Consider the following 18894-nt stretch of genomic DNA (forward strand, 5'->3'; position numbering starts at 1 on the left):
GATGTGTGCTCCCTGGTTCATTTGCCCTTTTCCCATGTCCCTTCCCCACATCGCTGCATTTGCCCTTGCACTCAAGGCAGAATGCTTGCTTGCTTTCCGGTATTTCTTCTGCAGTTACTGATCTTGTTGCTCCTCACCTGTGAAGCTCCTTTGTTCCTGGGTCAATTAGATGAGGGAGAGAGAGCATAAAGGGGATGCCAAGATGTCGAAACAGGTGCATAAAAGAGCTTTCCTCAGTGCTGCTTGTGCTAGAAACAGTGAACAAGAGGGTGAGTAAGGATTGGCAGAACAGGAGATGATGAATGCTTGTGTCCTCATGTGAGGTTATAGCTGCCCTTGTACAACTGCTAATGGCAGCATTTCCAGAGCCAGAACACTCCTTGCCAATCCTCAGCACCTACACTCTGCCTCTGGCAGTACATCAGGGAGTTCTAAAAGAAAATATAAGCACATTCCTCTTGATAATCTCACATGGCTGCTCTGTATTGTAAAGTATTCTGTGCTCATAGACCACCCTGTTGTCCTAGCAGTGGCTTTGTTCATTGGTTGCAGACCCCACCATAGCCTCCTGAGAATGCCACCATGTGTGTGGTTAGTGTCTGTGTTGTGATCTGATATCTTGCTCTGGATCCTGGGATGCTTCTGTGCCACCTTTCCATGGAGGACACCTGCAATAGCTGGCTGATGGAGCATTGCATACCTCTGACAGGGCTGCTCTAGTGGTGTGGCATAGAGTGCAAGGGTGAAGATGCTGCCACTTGACAGGCCAAGGGAAGAAAAGGGCATCCTAAAACGATATCCAAGTGCCCCAGCTCTCAAGGTGAAGACATTGGACTGCAGAGCTAGTGAGTTCCTGGTGAGCCATCAGCTCCTCACCAGCTAGGCAGGCTTCAGTTCTGCAGGCAGGCTGGTTCCTCTGCTGCTGAGCAGGACCTTGACTGTGGCCTTGTGACCACCACTTTCAGTTTGCTCTGATGCTAAGGATGTAAAGCCATCCATCTGGATCTCATCTGCACCGTAAGTCATGCTGCGTCGATAGAAATTGTGGCAGAAAGTTTTTGTGTACTTGAACTGAGCTCTGCGGTGCTGCTAACTCCTAACTGGGCAATGGGGTGATTTCTGTGCTGTGGAGTAGAGCGGATTAGGCAGAGAATAGCATGCAGCGAAAAAGCTGCACACACTGTCCTCTTGCTACACCACTGTCAGCCTGTGTGGCAGGACCTGTGTGCACGCAAGTCAAACCAGGGGAAACATAATATTAAGTAGAGACACTAAATGCTCAGTGAGACTGGATAACCTGCTGAAGATCTTGTCGATAAAATTCTAGGCTTCAGGATAACTTTGCTTTGATATATAGGCTGCTGCAAAATTGATTGATTTACATTGTAGGGATTTCGGAGGGTACTCAGGCTGATGGAGCTGCATCTCCTGCCCCTGAATAGTCTGTATACTCTCAACAATGTCTACATTATCTTTAGGGCTCAATACAGAATCAAAAGGGAATTTTAAAGAATGCGTGCAAGATTACATATGACTGAAGTGAAAAGCAAACTGTTTCTTTAATTTTTCTGTTCCGTATTTCACACGTTGTGCTTTCATTTATTTCTTTACCCTTCCTCGCCTCCCCTCCCCAGCTTTTTCCAGCTTCTCTTTCCAGCTTCCTTTCCTACTGTCACTTGTCTGTCTTTCCACTGTACCTGTCTTCACCTCACTTCCTCTAGTGAGTTCATGAACATCTTCATGGGTTTTTCTCTGGTTTTCTACCCCTTTGATGCCTTCAGGCTTATTCTCTGAGGATCAGTGATCAGCTTCATGCTTGCTCTTCCAGCTCTGTCGTTAGTAACCACAGGCCTGTTGGAGAAAAGCAAAGCTTGCCTGGTGTGCTGTGTAGTGGAGAGTACAGAAGATTTACTGCTCCTTACAGCAAGCTCTGCAGCAGAGCCCTCACATCTTAGCGGCTCAGATTAGGTAGTCTTGTTTTGACTCCCTGCTGCGTTTTGTGAAATCAAAAGTACTGCTACAAACTTGATGCAACTTGTTTATTGCACAGGCGTGAATGGCCAGTGAGTGTAGATGTTAACAGGGATGAGATTTTAAAGCCTTATTTGTTAGGTAAGTCATCACAGTAGCTAATCCTTGTCCAGAATAAATCCCAGTTTCTCTAGATAGCGATGACAAAAGATAAGACTAGGAAGAGATGCAAGCAAGTTGAGACAGCACTTGGCCACGTGGTTGCAAGTGGCATGTAACTTCTGTGTGGCTCCTAATGTGTTTTGAGAGGGAGACAAGTGAAGAAGGTAAGAACGCTGACAGCAGGACCAAGGCAGAGGCAAAAGTAAAGGGACGGGTGTGAGAGGTGGAGGAGAGCAACAAGATTGAGGTGAAATGGTCGAGCAAGGCAAGAAGTTGGAGGGAACAGCGCAGGGCAAGGGGAGTACTGCCAGGGCGCTGCCACACCAGGTTGGCATGGCTTTATGCCCAAGCCAAAGCTCTGCTAAATCCTTTTGTGCTTCTTCCCTGATTTTATTCAGCAATGATGCAACCCAGTTGGTGACATCACAGAAATACACCTACCAGTGGTGTTACAGAGTCTAGATTGTGACCGGCAGATTAGTCAGTGGTGTCACAATCCAGTGTTTATATCATTGTCTCCTGAATGTGGAAGCGATTCCTATGTCGATAACTAAGTTTTCGTCAGTGGATCGGGCTGTTAGGAAAAGGCATTCCTTTTGCAGAGACAACAGCCTTGATTTACTTGGAATAAAATCATGGCAAATTCTAGTTAAGTGCAAGTACCAAGTGTGGCACATCATTAAGATTATAGCAGTTTGGGTGCAATGTAAACATGTGACTGAGCTGCTGCATCTGGGTCACTTACAGGGGAGTATTATATTTTATTGTTAGTGGAAAGTATGCACATATGCCAAAAAGCAGCTATCGTGTCTGTACATCCCAGGATTCTACAAGCAGCAGCAGGGAGTGTGAAGCACAGTAAACAACACCCAAGAATGTTACCAGTGCTTCCCAGTACTTGGGATTTTGAGCTGGTTTTATAATTTGTATCGGAAACAAAGCAAGTTATACTTGTTTGGAAAAATGACATCTTAATCAGATGACAGTATTTTCTCATATGTGAGAGCAGATAAGAAATCTTCTATGTAATAACAAATTGGATTTTTAACGAGGGTTAAAAATATAGAATACCTTTTATTGCATGTCATAAAGAACAGTTTACATCAGTTCGTTTCACATCATAAGAGCGGGATCCTACTTCAGTAATGATATTTATCTTTTGCCATCCTAGTGGCAATGTCTGCAGATCGCAACAAACATTTTGTTTCTAGAATGCTAGTTGTAATCCAGTCAGAGGATATTAAGCAACTTTCAGGATTAGACCCTTAGTGAAAGTTTGTTCCATTCAGTTTCGTATTTCCTTCAGTTGGCTGCTTGAATTGTCCTTCTATAATTTTGCATTGGAGTATATCCCGTATAAATAGGGAAGAGATTTTGACCTAGAAGAAGAGACCTCTTATTAGTGTGCATACTTCTAAATTACAGGAGCTATCTGAAGCATCTTGACATATGATAGATAGCATTGTTGCTATATGGGTTGGATTCAACTTGTTACTTAAACAACCAACCTCCCACCCTTATTTCTCAAGGAGAAACTTAGGAGCTTTCTCATTCAAATTCACCCATGCCACTTTGGATCTATCTGATGTATTTGTAATGTTGCTGCTGTTAAACCAGAGGATTTAGATGCATTTCCAGCAGTAGCTCCATTGTAAACTTTTCTTTGCAAACCTGGGCTCACCTGTGAGGCACGTAACGATGCTGGTATCTACTGCAGTCAATGCAGTAAATTCACGTGCCTTGTTTCGTTTTCCTAAAAACAAGGTTAGTGCGGGCGCGATGAGGGTGTACGGGACGGGAGAGGAAGAAGGGAAACACTTTTATAGTGCGAAAAAGCTGCCCGGGTGCTTCCCGTGTATCCCGCCTCGGGCGCTAGCCTTAGCCCCGTGAACGTGTGCTGGGGGATGGTGAAACAGGCCAGAAAAGGGGTTTTGTGTTAGTTTTTGTGTTGTTTTTTACCTCAGGAAAGCGGCCTTTGACAGTGGAGCGCGCTGCCGCCCCAGAGAGCCCCCAACCTCGGAGAAGCGCTTTCTCCGTCAAGTTTTACTCGTCCGTAACTTGCGCTGCGGCCAGTACCCCGCAGCACTGCCCGGGCCGGCCTCGGCTCGGCTCTGTTCAGCCTGGTCCCTGCGGGGCGCCTCAGCTGGCCCGCGTCCCTCACGGAGCGCCGGCCCCGCCCCGCCCGGCTGCCCAATGGGGGCGCGGCGGGCCCGCCCCGCGGTCCGCGGGAGCCAATGGGAGGCGTAGCGCGGCGCCCGTCCACCTGCGGCTGCGGGAGCCACCTGAGCGGGCGAGAAAAGCCGACAAAACCCGTCGGTGCGGCGGGCTGCGCGCTGCTCTCTCTGCTCCCCCCGCTTTGCCCTCCCGACCAGCTGGGCCAGTTCTGCCGCCCGCTGCCTCCGCCAGACATGACACAAGACTACGACAAGTGAGTGAGGCGGGCGGGGAAGGGGACAGCCGGGTCCGGTCAGACCGGTACTGTCGCCCCTTAGGGGGGCTGCGGCGAGAGGGGCTCGCCGCCCGGGGGCCGGGCCGGGGGGAGCCACTCTCCCTGGGGGCCCGCCCCCCTCCGTCTTCTCGGGGGAGTGACCGAAGGCTGCGGCGGGGCGGTGCGAAATGGCGGGGGGGAGCAGGAGGGGGAGTTGAGGGGGGGTGACGGGGGATGAGCCCCGAGGGGGTCTGGCGGCGCAGCGGGACGACCCCGGCGGCCTCCCCTCCCCACCCTGCGCAGCGCAGCGAGCGGTGAGGTAGGGCCGGCTTTGAAACCTGACACCGGCAACGAGGCGTGGGTCAGTGCCGCCGCCGTCCGCCCCCCGCCGCGCCTTAAAAGCAGGCGGCGGCGGCGAGCGGGCTGCGCCGTCAGGAGGAGCGGGCGCCGCCGAAGCGCCGGGGTGCCCCTCTCCCGGGGCTGAGGGTGGCGGGCGGAGGGAGCCGGAGCGGCGGGCTGTGTCCCCCGCCGCGCCAGAGCGCCGCGCAGCTGCACCCATGGACTTCTACGAGGCGCACCCGTCCGGCAAGGTGGATTTCGGCAGGTAAGGGGTCGGCCGCCGGCCCGCAACCGAGCCCCGAGGGGGGCTGTCGGTAAGGTCGGTTGCAGCCGTCTCGTACTGCGCGAAACCAGGGGTTAGAAGAGTTAAAACTGAGCTCAGGGTGTGCTTTCTGTAACTTCACGGTGTTGAATGCTGAGACGTCTTCTGACTTCTTCAAACGGATCCTTTGCCGTGTTTAACGACTAGGGTTTGTTACTGCACTTGTCACCGTGCCCCTCTGGCGACGGTGGCCGTGGACGCTGTAAGTGAATGGAAAATGGGAAAACTCTGAAGTGACTTGAAGAACTGATTCTAAAACTACTGTGTTTTGGACGATCGGTGATTCAAATGAATTTTTTTTTTTTTTTTTTTTTTTTTAGAGACAGCATAGTATTTTTTACCAAAGGTTTCTGTTTGGTTTTATTACACTGCTGTCTGGAAGGAGGACTCTTAATGCAGCAGCTCAGTAATTGCGCCCTGTGATTAGGATTTTTCATATATACTTCTACCTCTGATGACACTTAATAGATGAGGCCATAGCAATTTAGGTGCGTGCGCTTCACTTTCCTGGCACGTAGGAGCCGGCGGAAGAAATCCTGTCTGCTGCCTCAGCATTAAAGGTGTGCTCTGTGCAACACCAGGTATAAAAGCACTGTGCGGCTGATGATCTCTTGCTGACTGGAGTTAAACTGCACGGTGAAGGGAGAGAAACAGTGGGGTTTGGGTCGGTGAAGTAAGTAGGAGTTTTTCCTGTGATCTGAACACAGAACACTTGTGGGCTGCAGGATCCTTGCAGACAAGGAGAGAGTGTGCTTTATGTAATATTGTTCTGCTTCCACTTTGATCACATAGAAAATAAAATTCAGAAGTTACTAAAGCTGCAGTAGGAAATGCATTTCCAGCCTTTGCTAAACTTGTCTGTTTGCGAGCAGATCCATGTACCAATAATCTCGAAACATAAAACTTAGGATGCTTGTTTTCCTCTTATTAATAATGTTCTAATTTTCCTGAAAGAAGCTGTGGTTCTGTTAAGGGATTGAGTTGCTGCCAAACCCTACGCTTCTGATAATTCTGCAGATAATTCTTTCTATGCTGCTTTTAAGGGGGTAAGGTTACCTGTAGGATGATACGTGTTATATTTATGTGTTGCAATGGCAAAGAAATCACACAGAAAATATATATATATAGGTTTTGTATTTTCTACATTTGTGGTTAGTGGCTGCTTTATTTGTTGGTGGTTTTGGTGTCTCTTTCCTTGGAAGCCTTGCACTGGCTGGAAGGAATCAGTTTAGTGCTCTTGGGAGTTCCAGCAAGGCAGACTTAGCCCTTCAACTTGGGAGGGATGGATCAAGTGAGCTGCACCCACGTTACTTTGCCGTTTTCTTTATGAGTGACTTTAGCTGAATGATTTACCCGTTTGCTAGATGCTTGAGGTTTCTCTTATCACATTGTATAAGAACAGGAGCTTTTTCCATGTCCCTAAAGAAAATTCTGCTTTGATAGAGGGTGGATGTCCTCAATACCACAGTTGTCTGTAATTTGGTATGCTTCATTCTGGTATCTGTGTCAATGTGTACCTGTGAAGACCTAACCAAAGGGCTTGTTGTCTTTTTGTTGTCCTTGTTTGCTTTTTTTTCCCAACTATATAATTCTGATTGATAGCCACAAAGTACTCTTACAAGTCCTGGAAACTCCCATGTTTTAAGTATCTTCAACTCAGCCAAGCTGTCCTGTTGAAGCTACTTCTGTAACTAATAAGGGATCGAATGCGTGATTTGCGAAGTACTTTGCAATCTTTTTGGTAGAAGGTGGTGATAAATGTAGGATACTGTTAAGCTGATTATAGTGATTAGGGTATTTCATAACTTCTATATTTCATAACTTTTTGTATTTGTAGTACATTTCAGTCTGAATGCATGTGGATAAAGAAATTAAAAGAGTACTTATGTACTGGGGAAGGTGTATGATGGTGGGGAACTGCATTTTGTGGGCCTTTTCTTGAAAATAGAATTTTTTTATTTATTTTAAATTATTGCCAATTCATTACAAAATGAATCTGGAATTACTTAAGAAAACAAAAGCCTCCCTTCTCTCTCCACCAGTTTGCAGTAAATGAGTGTTGGGCTAGCACTGGAAAGAAAACTGTTTGAGCTGCTTTACAAAGCAGATTTAAACAACGTTAGCTTGAACTGACTTGAAAGATGAAGTGTATATTTTACCAGTACAACCGAAACTTATTAAGTTGTCTTCAGCTGAGAGGACAGCATTTTCTACAGGTGTCCCACTTTTGCCTGTGGGCAGAAGTCCAGGTTGTCTTGGAGCTTTCTTGTTCCCAGCAATCTCAAAATGCTCAGAGTAAATATTAACTCTTTTTTTTTTTTTTGTACACTACAACATAAAGGGAAAACTGATTTCCCCCCATCCCTCCTTTTTTTTTTCTCTTCAGTCATCTGCTGAGTGTGTTTCAAACTAGTGTCACAGGCTCTTTCAGAAGTAATCGGGCTTTGGGCTTCCCTTCTCAGAAAAAAATTCACTGCCAAACTGATTGAAGGACCCTTTGACCATTTTCCCTGTGTAGTCTATAACGAGCCAGCAGCTTTTAGGTGGTGTTTTCAGGTATACTCCGAGAACAAAGACACCTTCTGAAAGCTCTGTGTGAAAGAGGTGTTTCCTTAATTCACATTTTCTAGTTCCACGTGGGGACTGGAACTAGAAACAACTACTCGGAACAGCAACTGGAGCAGGTTGCGGCTTGGTAGTATTACATAGGATGTACTAGAGGTTTTGTAGGTGGCAGCCTAGCAAGCGCATGTAACTCTTTCTGGGTTGGATTCAGAGCATGAGCAGGTCAGTTGTGCTCTTAAATGCCTTTGCCTTTTTATAGAGGCTAGTGTAATCCAGCTGAGTTTGGTCAAGTTAATCCTGATGTACACTGAGCGTGAATGAGATCAGAATTAGGTTTCTGGGCTTTTTGTATTGGGCTAATCCTTGCAGTGCACTGAATCAGAATATGAACCCTGTGAAATTGGAGCAGCTAATTTTGAAGAACTTTAGGAATGGTTTTCATGTGTTCTAACAGGTGGCTTTTTTTCCTTTTTTTTTTTTTTCGTTATGATTCAAGTAAAAGACCCGTGTTGGTTCTTCAGAATGACTCTCTCTACTCTCAGAGACGTCCTTACACCAGTGAAGATGAGGCCTGGAAAACCTTTCTTGAAAATCCCCTTACAGCAGCTACCAAAGCTATGATGAGCATCAATGGTGATGAAGACAGCGCAGCTGCCCTGGGACTGCTCTATGATTACTACAAGGTAGATTGGCGTGGGTACGCTCCGGCAGCCAGAGGAGCTCTTGTTCCGCCTCTCATTTGCTAGAGGATTTTACAGAAGCTATGGATAGATCATGAGGATTTTAAATTATGTGGGCTTTAAAAGGGGAAAAAAAATCCACATCTCTTTTTCTGAAAATTAGTTTATTTTTAGCTCAGGAAAGTAAGATCTTCTGGATCTTAATGGAGTGTGTCAAAAGCTTTGGTAGAACTTTGCCTCTCAAGTCCAGGTTCTGCAGGTGGCAGTGTATTAATAGAAATAGTGATGAAGAATGAAACTTGGGGAGCCTGTCTGTCTGAATGTAAATACACATTGAGAAGAAAACTGTTCTCCTTTTTCTCGTGTGACCTCTGTTCTGGTGGGACTGTTTGCTTTTCCTGGAGCTTTGATGTACTAGCTTAGTCTCAGCTGATACTAAGCTATAACTGCAGAGCTTTGGTGGAGTGTGGGGCAGAAGTGTCTGCCTGAAGGAGTTGCTGTCTGCATTCTTCTAACCTTCAGCTGCTGTAATCTGTTAATCCTTTGACTGTGAATGCTGGGGAAGACAACCACAACTATCTTCTCAGAGACATGTGCCTTAGTAGATGCTCAGTGATGAATTGAACACAGTCAAACAGATAACTTTCAGGCTTGCCTGGAATACATTTTGCTGAGCTTTCTTTCCCAAATGTCAGGAGTCTAAGCCAGGGTAGTTATGTCCAGTTCAAGTCAGTGGAGACCAGCGGCCATTTCTAGGCAGACAGGCAGGCATCCTGCTCATGTTAGATGCCTGTGTTAACGGTGGCCTGGCTCACTGGGTGGAGATACCTGTTTTTCCTTTGCTGAGTGAGCAGGGAGGCCACCAGGATGACTTGGCTTGTGTGCCTGACACTTTAGTTGGTGTCTTCTAACAGTAGTGAGTGCAGTTGCCAACCGCAGTATGTTCTTTATGCGCTAGGAGAGGTTTCCTTGTGCATCTAAAGTCCTTGCCTTGCCCTTTTAGGAGCTGGACGTGTCTTAAGTATTGAAATATTCCTGTAATGCTTAATATGGAGATTAGCACTCCGCACACACGACAGAATGCCACAGACTCACTGACGTGGATATTATTCAGCTAATTTTGTGAGAAAACTGGCTTTCTGCTTTGTGCCTGTGCTTGCTGGGGGGGGGGGGGGGGGGGGGGGCTGAGGAATGGGGGAACCAGCAACAAGCCCCAAACACTTTCACCAGATGATTTTAATCCACAAAATCAGTTTTGATTTCTAAGCATGTAGATTACAAAGAGAGCGTTCATGTTGATCCTTCATGCTTAGCAAAGCAGAAGGGACTTTCTGTATATTATTGTCAAATTTGGGGTTTCCTCTTGTGTTTGGGTGTCAGTGGGTGTACTGAAAAATTGGCGTAAGAACAGGTATGCTGCATGCTTTGGTGAAGCAGAATGGTTTGAGCTTGAAAGATTTATTGAGGGCTGTTATGAAGTAATGCTTACAGGGATGGTGTCTAGGCATTTCTAATACACCCCCTCTGCAATACTAAAGGCACCTGATGAAATCACCTTTGTATTAAATAAAACAGACAACAAAAAAAACAACCAACCAACCCAAAACCAAACAACTCGAATTTTTTTTCTGTATGTCTAATGGACTGCTCAGCTCATCATCAGTCACAGCTCAGCTGTGATTAACCAGGCTTTGCAGAAACCTATTTTCGATCAAATTCTGGATTTTAGCAGCGTTGGCCAAATGCAGCTGGGAAGACCTTTATTTTTCAGTGACTGGTTAGTGGTGGCCTCCTAACAGTCTCCAGCTATGGTAAGCAGCTAAATTTTGCTGCTTACTGTGGAAAACCCAACAATTCTGATGTTATTGGAGATTCCACGTTATGTGGAAGAGCCAGGACTTGGGTTTTATTTGAGGAGTCTTTAGAGAAATATGCTGTTCATGCAGGTATGCCATCAGCATTTGAGTTAATAGTAAAGTGGTGGCTCCCTGCATTGCACCCAGGTTACCTAGCACAGGCAGTATCTAAGCAGGCTTCAGCGAAGGAAGGTGGTTGGAGCTTACTCCTCCTTACACCAGAAGGTGTTTGCTTTGCTCATTCAGGAGATGTGTTTTGGCCACTATGCGTGGGTTTGCAGAGGAGCTTGCATGGACTTGCTGTAGAGTTGAGGTGGACCTGAGCACCATGGGCTTGTGCCAGTGCTGGCAAGAGCTGTTTGGGTTGCTGGAGTGCTGGCTGAGTGCTCCAGTGAAGCAAGCTGCCACAGGTCAAAGAGCTCACCATCTTCTGTATGGCTTCTGAATAGTGTGCAGTGTCTGTGTGTGTATGAGGTGGCTTGTGTTATCGGTGTTGTGGTATATGGTGGTTTCAGGGCAAATCCTATTCATGGTGTAAAGTTCAAGGAGCAGTACTGAGCTATCTGAAATCCAGAGCACTGGTAGTTGCTTTTCATTCATAAAAGTTCTAATACAGCTTAGGCCAGTGTATTGTATGTAGCCATGCACAAAAATGAGCTGTAGCATCTCAATACGCTTAATGAACCTGATCTCCAAGGAGAAAGAAGAGCCTTGAGTGGTCTTTGAGGAAGTGGCCTAGAGAGCGCATGTTCCTGGGGAATGAGCCATGGAGCAGCCTTGAGCTATGCAGGAATTCACGGAGTATTGCCTGGCATCCCAAAGCTGTGTGAGCATCTGTAATGCAAATAATGATGGGTATCAGGCAGCAATGTTTAATTTGACCAAATGGCTCTGTTTTGAGGAGGTAGTTTTGTTGTTTGTTTGGGTTTTTTTGTATGGGAAGAGGAATGTAATTATAGTATGTCTTGTATTTCCCAGGTCCCAAGGGAGAGGAGGTCTTCGACAGCTAAACCAGAGGTAGAACATCCTGACCAAGACCATAGCAAAAGGTATTAGTTTTCATTATTGTGTGTCTGCTTATCTCCTTTCCATCGTAAACCACCGAAGCTGCTGAAAGAAAGTAACTTGCTGCACTGCGGTGTTGTGATGGAAGAGAGAAATTGTTTGCTTTTACTCTGTGCCCCTTTTACTGTGCCCTTTGCTTTTACTCTTGTGCTGCCCCAGGAACAGGATGGGGATTGGACCATAATGTGAAGAGATGAGGCCAAAACTGCTTCTCATTGCCATCTGCCTGCTTTCTATGTACAGGTGTTGTACAGCCAGTGTAGCAAAATCTACTCTCTTTAACAACAGGCTCGGCCTGGTAGCACAGGCACCCCTTCTGAAGGTTGCAGAGGTGACTAGCAACCCTTTTTGCATATGATTGCCTCAGCTGCTCACTGCTGCTTTTGTACTTGGGTACCAGCAGCATTGCTTCTTCATGCATGGACAGATAAGGAAGGAGTTCAAAGTGCTTATGATTTAGTTTTGGTTTTGTATTGTTTGAGGACTTCTTTCAGATCCTCTAGAACTCCTTTCTTTCTTCCTCTTCTTGCGTTCCCTCTTTTGTGCCTCCTCAGCAGAAGATGATACTGCTTAGGTAAATATTACAAATGTGAGGTTCATTCAAGCCAGGCTTCCAGTCCTACTATCCTCTTCCTTTGGATAGACTAGATGCTTTAAGGACTCAAAGTGAGGTTTTGTGGTCTGGTTGAGCCGATTAAACAGCCTGTTTTGAAGAGCAGTCTGGTTCTCAGTCATGTGTTCCCACTGCTCCCCTTGTACCAGCTGTGGTGTTGCACTGACCCATCACCTAGCAGGTAAAAAAAAAAAGTGGCTAGTTTTCTGCCAGTGGAACAAGCCAAACTGGCTCACCAAGGAGACTGGGGGAGCGTCAGAATTGGTGCAAAGGAGAGGGCAGGACCACGTTGTGGGGAGAGAGAAAGGGAGGGCGGGCTTAGTGGCTACTGGCTGTGAGGTCAGCTTAGCCACAGATCTCAGTGTTGTCCTGGCAGAAATGAGTTAGTGGGCTGGCAAGTGGCAAGTTATGCAAAGCACTCCCAGGAGTCTCGGTGTGGATTTTCTTGGGGACTTGTGCATGAAAGAGGGGTGTAATTTCCCTATTAGTGGTTCCTGGGTGGCACGCAGTCCCAGGGCAGAGCAGCAGCAGCAGCCTTGCTCTCAGTCCTTCTCCATCCACCAAAGAGCAGTTTCATGGAGCTGGTGTGTGTCAGTACATGGTAGGAAGGACCTTGAAGCGTGTAGCTGTGGACTACTGTTTTCCAAGCAGTGAGGATCTGGGCTATGATCCCTCACCCTTTGCTCTAGGGTAATTCGTCTCCAAGGTGGGGTTGTTAGCAGTAGGTGAGGTGAGTGGGTTTTTTAAAGAGTTTCTCAGCTTTTCAGGTTAGGATTGAGCTGCTCTGCAAAAGCAGGAGAGTTGGTGCTGGCTGTCCTTGTCCAGAAGGCTGAGAAGTATTTCTAGGTCTTATTTAATGAGAAAGTGAGCTGTATAATTTATGCACTGTTGTTTTTTCTTTGCTCTTTAAAGGAACAGCATCCCAAATGTGACAGAACAGTCACTCATTTCTGCTGGAGAAAACAGAGTCCAGGTTCTGAAAAATGTGCCTTTCAATATTGTCCTTCCACACACGCCCCAGATGGGCATGGATAAGAGAGGCCACCTTACAACGCCGGATACGACAGTCACCGTTTCAATTGCCACCATGCCCACCCATTCCATCAAGACGGAGACACAGCCCCATGGCTTTGCAGTGGGCATCCCACCAAGTGTCTACCATCCCGAGCCCCCTGAGCGGGTGGTGGTCTTTGACAGGAACCTCAACCCCGACCAGTTCAGTTCCAACACCCAGCCTCAAAACTCCCAGAGGCGAACACCAGATTCCACCTTCTCAGAGACTTTCAAGGAGGGCGTGCAAGAGGTACCAAGAGTGGCAGTCACTCTGTGTGTATGCGTCTTGATCTGGATGAAGAGATCCAGTTTCATCTTTAATTTTTCTTGCTATGTGAGCCAGAAATGTGTCCAGTGATTGAGGAATAGAGGACTTTCTCAAAAAGATGCATGACTGAGTAAATAAAACCTTCACAATATGAAATAGTTATCAAAAGCAAATGACTAATCTCACTAGTGACAGAGCCTTTGGTCTGCAGAGTGTGGAAATAGTTATCTTGATCCACAGTGCTGTGCTAGGTTTTGCAAGAGTTCGGCACTCCATGGTGCCTTTGCGGGTACTGAAATAAAGTGGCTATGTCTGTAAGCTTCCTTACTGCCAGTTTCTAGGTGTGGTGTGTGTCAGTAGTTGGTTTATTTAGGGGCTTTGAGTGAGAGTTAAACCTGGATGAAAATCTGTAGGTTTTGTGTTATGGTGCCAGCTGGAAACAACAATGTGAGAATGTTTTGATTTTTAAGCCAGACGTCGAGGAGCTGTGTTGCTATGTATTTTCTTTGAGATTCTGGAGAACTTTAAAATGTTGCCCCAAGCTGACTCAGAAGGTTTTTGAGATGTTGTGCTTAGTTGACACCCAGAAGTTTTGGAATAAAACCCTGCTCAAGTGTCCTGTTTGTACAGGCCAAAATATCAGTTGTTATTGGATGATCAATTTGCCTGCCAGAAGTTCTGTGGTAGCGAATATCTGTTTAATCTTGATTTCTGTTGTTGCTGCTGCGTTAATTGATGCATTGCTTTGTTTTGTGTCTGCACCAGGTGTTCTTTCCTACTGAACTGAATCTCCGGATGGCCAACATGAATTCAGAAGATTATGTTTTTGACAGCATTTCTGGGTAATGCTTTAAAGCCCCTGTTCACCCATACCCTCCTGTTCTTTTATAGTTGTCCTTGAGCAAGCAGTACAGATCGTGCCTTTCTGTGCTAAGTCTGTATCAGGCACTGGAGGGGCTGTGGATTTCAAAACCACGACAGTGTTTGCTTATTTGAATTTTACAGTTGAAAATCCTACCTGTATGTCTAAAAACTACTTTCAGGAAATCTACCTGCAGGGTTGGAAATGCCACCCAGTTTCGGTTGTTGTGCTGTACCAACTCCCTGTCCCAATAGAAGATGCAGTGCTGTCCATCAGCTCTGCAGTGGTCTTGGAGCTGGCTTCTAGCTGTGTCCCTCTCCCTGGCCTGCTTGCTTGTCTTGCTTTCTTCCTGCTGGAAATCCACAGCAGAAATAGGAAGCATGAAACTCATCTGAACTCCTAAGAGAGAGGAATAAACTAGTCGTTTGGTTAGTTGCAACTGACCAAGAGGGAAGAAAAGACCTTGGCTACTGAATGGCTTATTAGCTTGTGAATTTAATTTAATTTAATTGCTAATAGATACTTTTCCATGAGAGCAGCTTGCTGCTCTAAGCCTGAATAGGGAGCTTACAGTCTTGCCTCCTGATACATCTCAGGATTTAGCTTGCCAAGAACTTCTCTTAAATGTTCATTCATGAAGGAAATGGTTGAAAAAGGGGCTCATCCTGTTTTCCAGCTTCCTTGCCTGTTAATGGCTTAGTGAGTCAACTAACGACTTTGGAATTTCTCCAAATTAAATGTGGAACATTTAATCAGCTTTCCAGGAAAATGCCTTAGAAATCGTTGCCCTCTGTGCTTTGTAGGAATAACTTTGAATACACTCTGGAAGCCTCCAAGTCCCTCCGACAGAAGCCTGGGGACAGCACGATGACTTACCTGAATAAAGGTCAATTTTATCCCATTACACTGAAAGAAGTCAGCAGCAGTGAAGGAATCCATCATCCCATCAGTAAAGTCCGAGTGAGTGGCAGCTCTTGTGGTTTCTTAGGAAAGAGGGCGTGTACAAGGGTAGCCTTAAACTCTCCCAAAGTGCAGTAATCTAAACCAGAGCATCAGCACTAAGGCTAGCTTACCCACTCTCTTACGTCAGTGTTCATTCCTTTGCTGTCCACCTACTTCCAGACCAACCCATCCTCGCTCAGTCTGTTAAGAAGTGGAGTCAGCACTTGTGTAAAGGTGATGCAACACCTGGAATGAGATCCTTGAACTGCAGTTAGGAGAGCAGTTCTGCTCATCTCTGTTTATGACCCACAAAGCTCTGCTGTCTGCCTTCCTGTTTGGCAGGAGTGTGCCAGATATACTGTGGTGCATCAATTTGAATCTGCCTAAAGCGGAAAATGACACCACCAAGAACTTCCAACACAAATGTACTCTCTGGCCTTTTGTTTCACGTTTGCATGTTTGGTTTGGGTTTCTTGTTTGATTGGTGTTTTTAGTTTGGTTGGTTGCTTTTTTTTTTTGTCTTACCCTTTCCCCCTTTCAGAGTGTCATCATGGTTGTGTTTGCTGAAGACAAAACAAGGGAAGATCAGCTCCGCCACTGGAAGTACTGGCACTCAAGACAGCACACAGCCAAACAAAGATGCATTGACATAGGTAAGGAACACTGTCACTGGTGATGTCAAACTTCAAACCTAATTCTTTGGCAAGGTTTGATTTTTGGCTAATTCTTTGTTATTTTAAGGAATCTCTGGATAACACTCTCTGCTGTCCATAGCTTTGATGAAAGCCCAGAGAGAGCTTTTGATTGCTTAGAACTAATGCTGTAGTTTTCAGAACTCCTTAGAGAGGCCGATTTTGGGAGGATTTTGGTTGGTGAGCACTCTGAGTTTAGGGTTTTGCACTGGGAGATCTAACACTCCCCTCCAGACAACATTGCTTTGGCATATCCTGGTGCTTGTTGCGAAATCACAGCTTATAGACTCTGTGGCTGTCCTGAATACTGCATTTATTCAAAGGACACGATCCTTGTAGAAATACCTGGACAGTAGTGATCCTCCTCACCACAGCTTCACTCACAACTGGCATTTGGTACACGTAAAAAAACGAAACACTGCATCTCCACTTGCCTCCAGACAAGGCTGGGGCTGGCTAGCTTCCAGCCTTCCGGGGCTGAAGGCTGGGTTGTACTCCTTGTCCCTTCCTTCTGTGAATAACAGCAGGAATTAATCACTTGGCACTTAAAGCAGACGCGCATGCAAATCTTTGTTATTGAAGGAGTTTTATTGAGAGCCTATGCCTCTGCCATACAGGGTAGAGTTTCCCCAACATAGCTGGGTTATGGCACAGGACATGGAATCTTTGGTATATCGGCTTTTCTCACTGAAGTCTCTAGTTTGGAATTTCTGCCAAGTCCCATTTTTGTCCTTCCTCCTGTTTGTTCGTGTGTTTTTTGTTTTTGTACAAGAATAATTTCCAGCCTTCTTAATGATCCTTTTTTTAAGTATAGTTCAGCTTCCTTTGCCCCCAGGGGGTTGCTGAAGAGTTGCAGTTTCTGGTTGCCTTGTGTGATGTAAGGATACCAGATGGTATCGTCTCTCCCTTATGCATACTTCTTTCTATCAGCTGACTACAAGGAGAGCTTCAACACCATCAGTAACATTGAGGAGATCGCGTACAACGCCATATCCTTCACTTGGGACATCAATGAGGAAGCCAAGGTATGTGACCATGATTCTATTTCCTGTCCTTTTAGCAGATTCAGGGGCTGGGGGAGGGGAAGGGTGTGTGGCCTACCTGGTGATTAGCATGTAACAAGTTTGTTTATGCTCTGACATTAGGCAAAACCTTCTGGCTATTTCTTAAGAGGGTTTGCATGTGCAACCGCGGAGAGCTCAGCAACTGCTGTAAGGTTCTTGGCAGAGTTGCCTGCCTGACAGACAAGTACTGACAAAAGGAAGCGCAGAGTGTTTCCAGAGCAGGTGAAGCGGTGCGGGAGGTGTGATGGAGCGGAGCTAGGCTTGGCAGTTAGCATAGTCTGCTGGAGGATCCCTGTGGGAGACTGGGGGCAGCTTCTGAGAGAGTTAAGGCTGTGGCAATGAGCTCACCTTTAGCAGAAGAGGGAGTAGCTGCTGCTGTTGAGCTTCCAAAGCATGTGTTGCTGAAACTGCGGATCCCAACACCCAGTGACCTATTTCAAGCTGGCGCAGCCTCCTGGTGAACTCTGTGTTTTTCAGAACTGTGGGCACTGTGGTAGGTGTGTAAGTATGGACAGCTTCCCTAACTAGCAGCTAACTGCAGCTGTTTAAAGCTGCTCCAGCTTTTGAAAAAGGCCCCTGCATCTTCTGAGTACAAGGACAGCAGGTCAGAGTGCAGTCACCTCAGTTCCAAAGCATTCCCCACCAGTTTGTTGCTGGAGTGCAGTTGTCTTCAGAAAGTTTCATTACTGCCTGGATTTTTGTTAGAAGTTGGGAATGGTTTCCTTCAAGTTTTGGAGACTGGCCTTACTAGTTGCTAGCACCATGGGGAAAAACTACCAATGACTGCCTACCCTGGGGGACTTTGGAGCTCTGAGCAGAAAACAAATGTCCTCTGGAGCTGTGTGTGCTACTGTATGCTGCAGGAGGCACAAGGGATCATGTCACTGCACAGAGCTCACTGTCAGCTTTGCCCTGTGCTGCACAGGGGGGCTATGGAGAAAACAGACAGGGAGAAGTTGTATGGGGACTGCTGCCAGGTTTCAGCTCTGTGGGAGAAGTTCAGGATGCTTGGCAGGTAGCAGCGAGGAGCTGTGTGTGCTGCTGATGAAAGTGCCGCCTTGCAGTATGTGTGACGCTACTTGTGAAGCTGCTGTTGGGTGCCAGGCTTCTCTGTTCACCAGATTTGGGTTCAGTCTTGTTGAGAGGGATGGCAGGAAGGCCCTACCTGCTAGAGGATGCTAAAAGGCTCAAGATCTTTGAAACATAAAGCACTTCGCTATGTGAACAAATAGATGGAGCTTGGGAAGGGCTCTCAAAAGGAGGTGGTAACCCGGGAGCAGGGCTTAGAGCTGGTGTGAGAACCCTGTGGCTGTTCGAAGGAAAACCATCCCTTCCCCCCCAGGTAACAGACCCCACGCCTGTGAGGTGGTTATTGCCCAGATACTCTACAGACCCCTGAGTGGGTAGTTTCAGTCTGTAGTGAAACTGCAACTTGAAAAGGTCTGAGGACCTTCATGATGATATTTCAGCTCAGGACTGAACTTGGTGGGATGAAGTGGTGTCGGAGGTGTGAGCCAGACTGGTTTTGTAACTGCAGAGACAAATTTGCTTCCAGATTCTCAGTGTTAGTATGTGAGATACGTATACTTTGAGTACTGGTTTGTATGGACCTGCAGAGTGGACTGTTGATGCCAAGAATGCAAGCCTTGGCTCCTTCAATCAGAATCATGTTAAGACAAAAATACTCTAGACTTCAGTGTTCAGATAACTGGCATTTTTAGTAAGTGCCCTGTGTGTTTAAGTGTCTGTTTAACTTCTTTTTTTTTTTTTTCCCCTGAGTGGATGTGTTTTGTCAATGGTTGGATTTCTCACCAGCAGAGCTGCAGTTCTTTCTCAACTCCTGTGATCTTATCAGGAGATGTCTGAGCCAATTTCAACAATTTTTATTGCATGGTTCATTTACCTTGCATGCTCTCTCTCTTTTCCTTTTCTTTTTTTTCCTTTGTGATGTTTCCCCCTCCCCCAACCGAAAAAACCCAAACCCAATAGTCTTGAAGTATATGAGGAGAGAA

At 46.3% G+C, this 18894-nt stretch overlaps 1 protein-coding gene across 1 annotated transcript in view; it reads left to right on the forward strand.

Moving 5' to 3' along the window:
* Window positions 1-7381: 7381 nt before the first annotated feature.
* Window positions 7382-18894, forward strand: part of GRHL1 (grainyhead like transcription factor 1) — a gene marked incomplete at its 3' end in the record, with an annotated part of 36684 nt that continues 25171 nt past the window's right edge. Inside the window, exons 1-7 of the mRNA XM_080615506.1 lie at window positions 7382-8470; window positions 11302-11372; window positions 12914-13304; window positions 14088-14164; window positions 14988-15144; window positions 15668-15779; window positions 16749-16843. Of these exons, the coding sequence (XP_080471632.1) occupies window positions 8219-8470; window positions 11302-11372; window positions 12914-13304; window positions 14088-14164; window positions 14988-15144; window positions 15668-15779; window positions 16749-16843 (1155 nt within the window). The 5' untranslated portion in view covers window positions 7382-8218. The remainder of the gene's footprint in view (window positions 8471-11301; window positions 11373-12913; window positions 13305-14087; window positions 14165-14987; window positions 15145-15667; window positions 15780-16748; window positions 16844-18894) is intronic.

Source organism: Psittacula echo (genome assembly GCF_963264785.1).
Source record: "Psittacula echo genome assembly, chromosome: 4".
NCBI lineage: Eukaryota > Metazoa > Chordata > Aves > Psittaciformes > Psittacidae > Psittacula > Psittacula echo.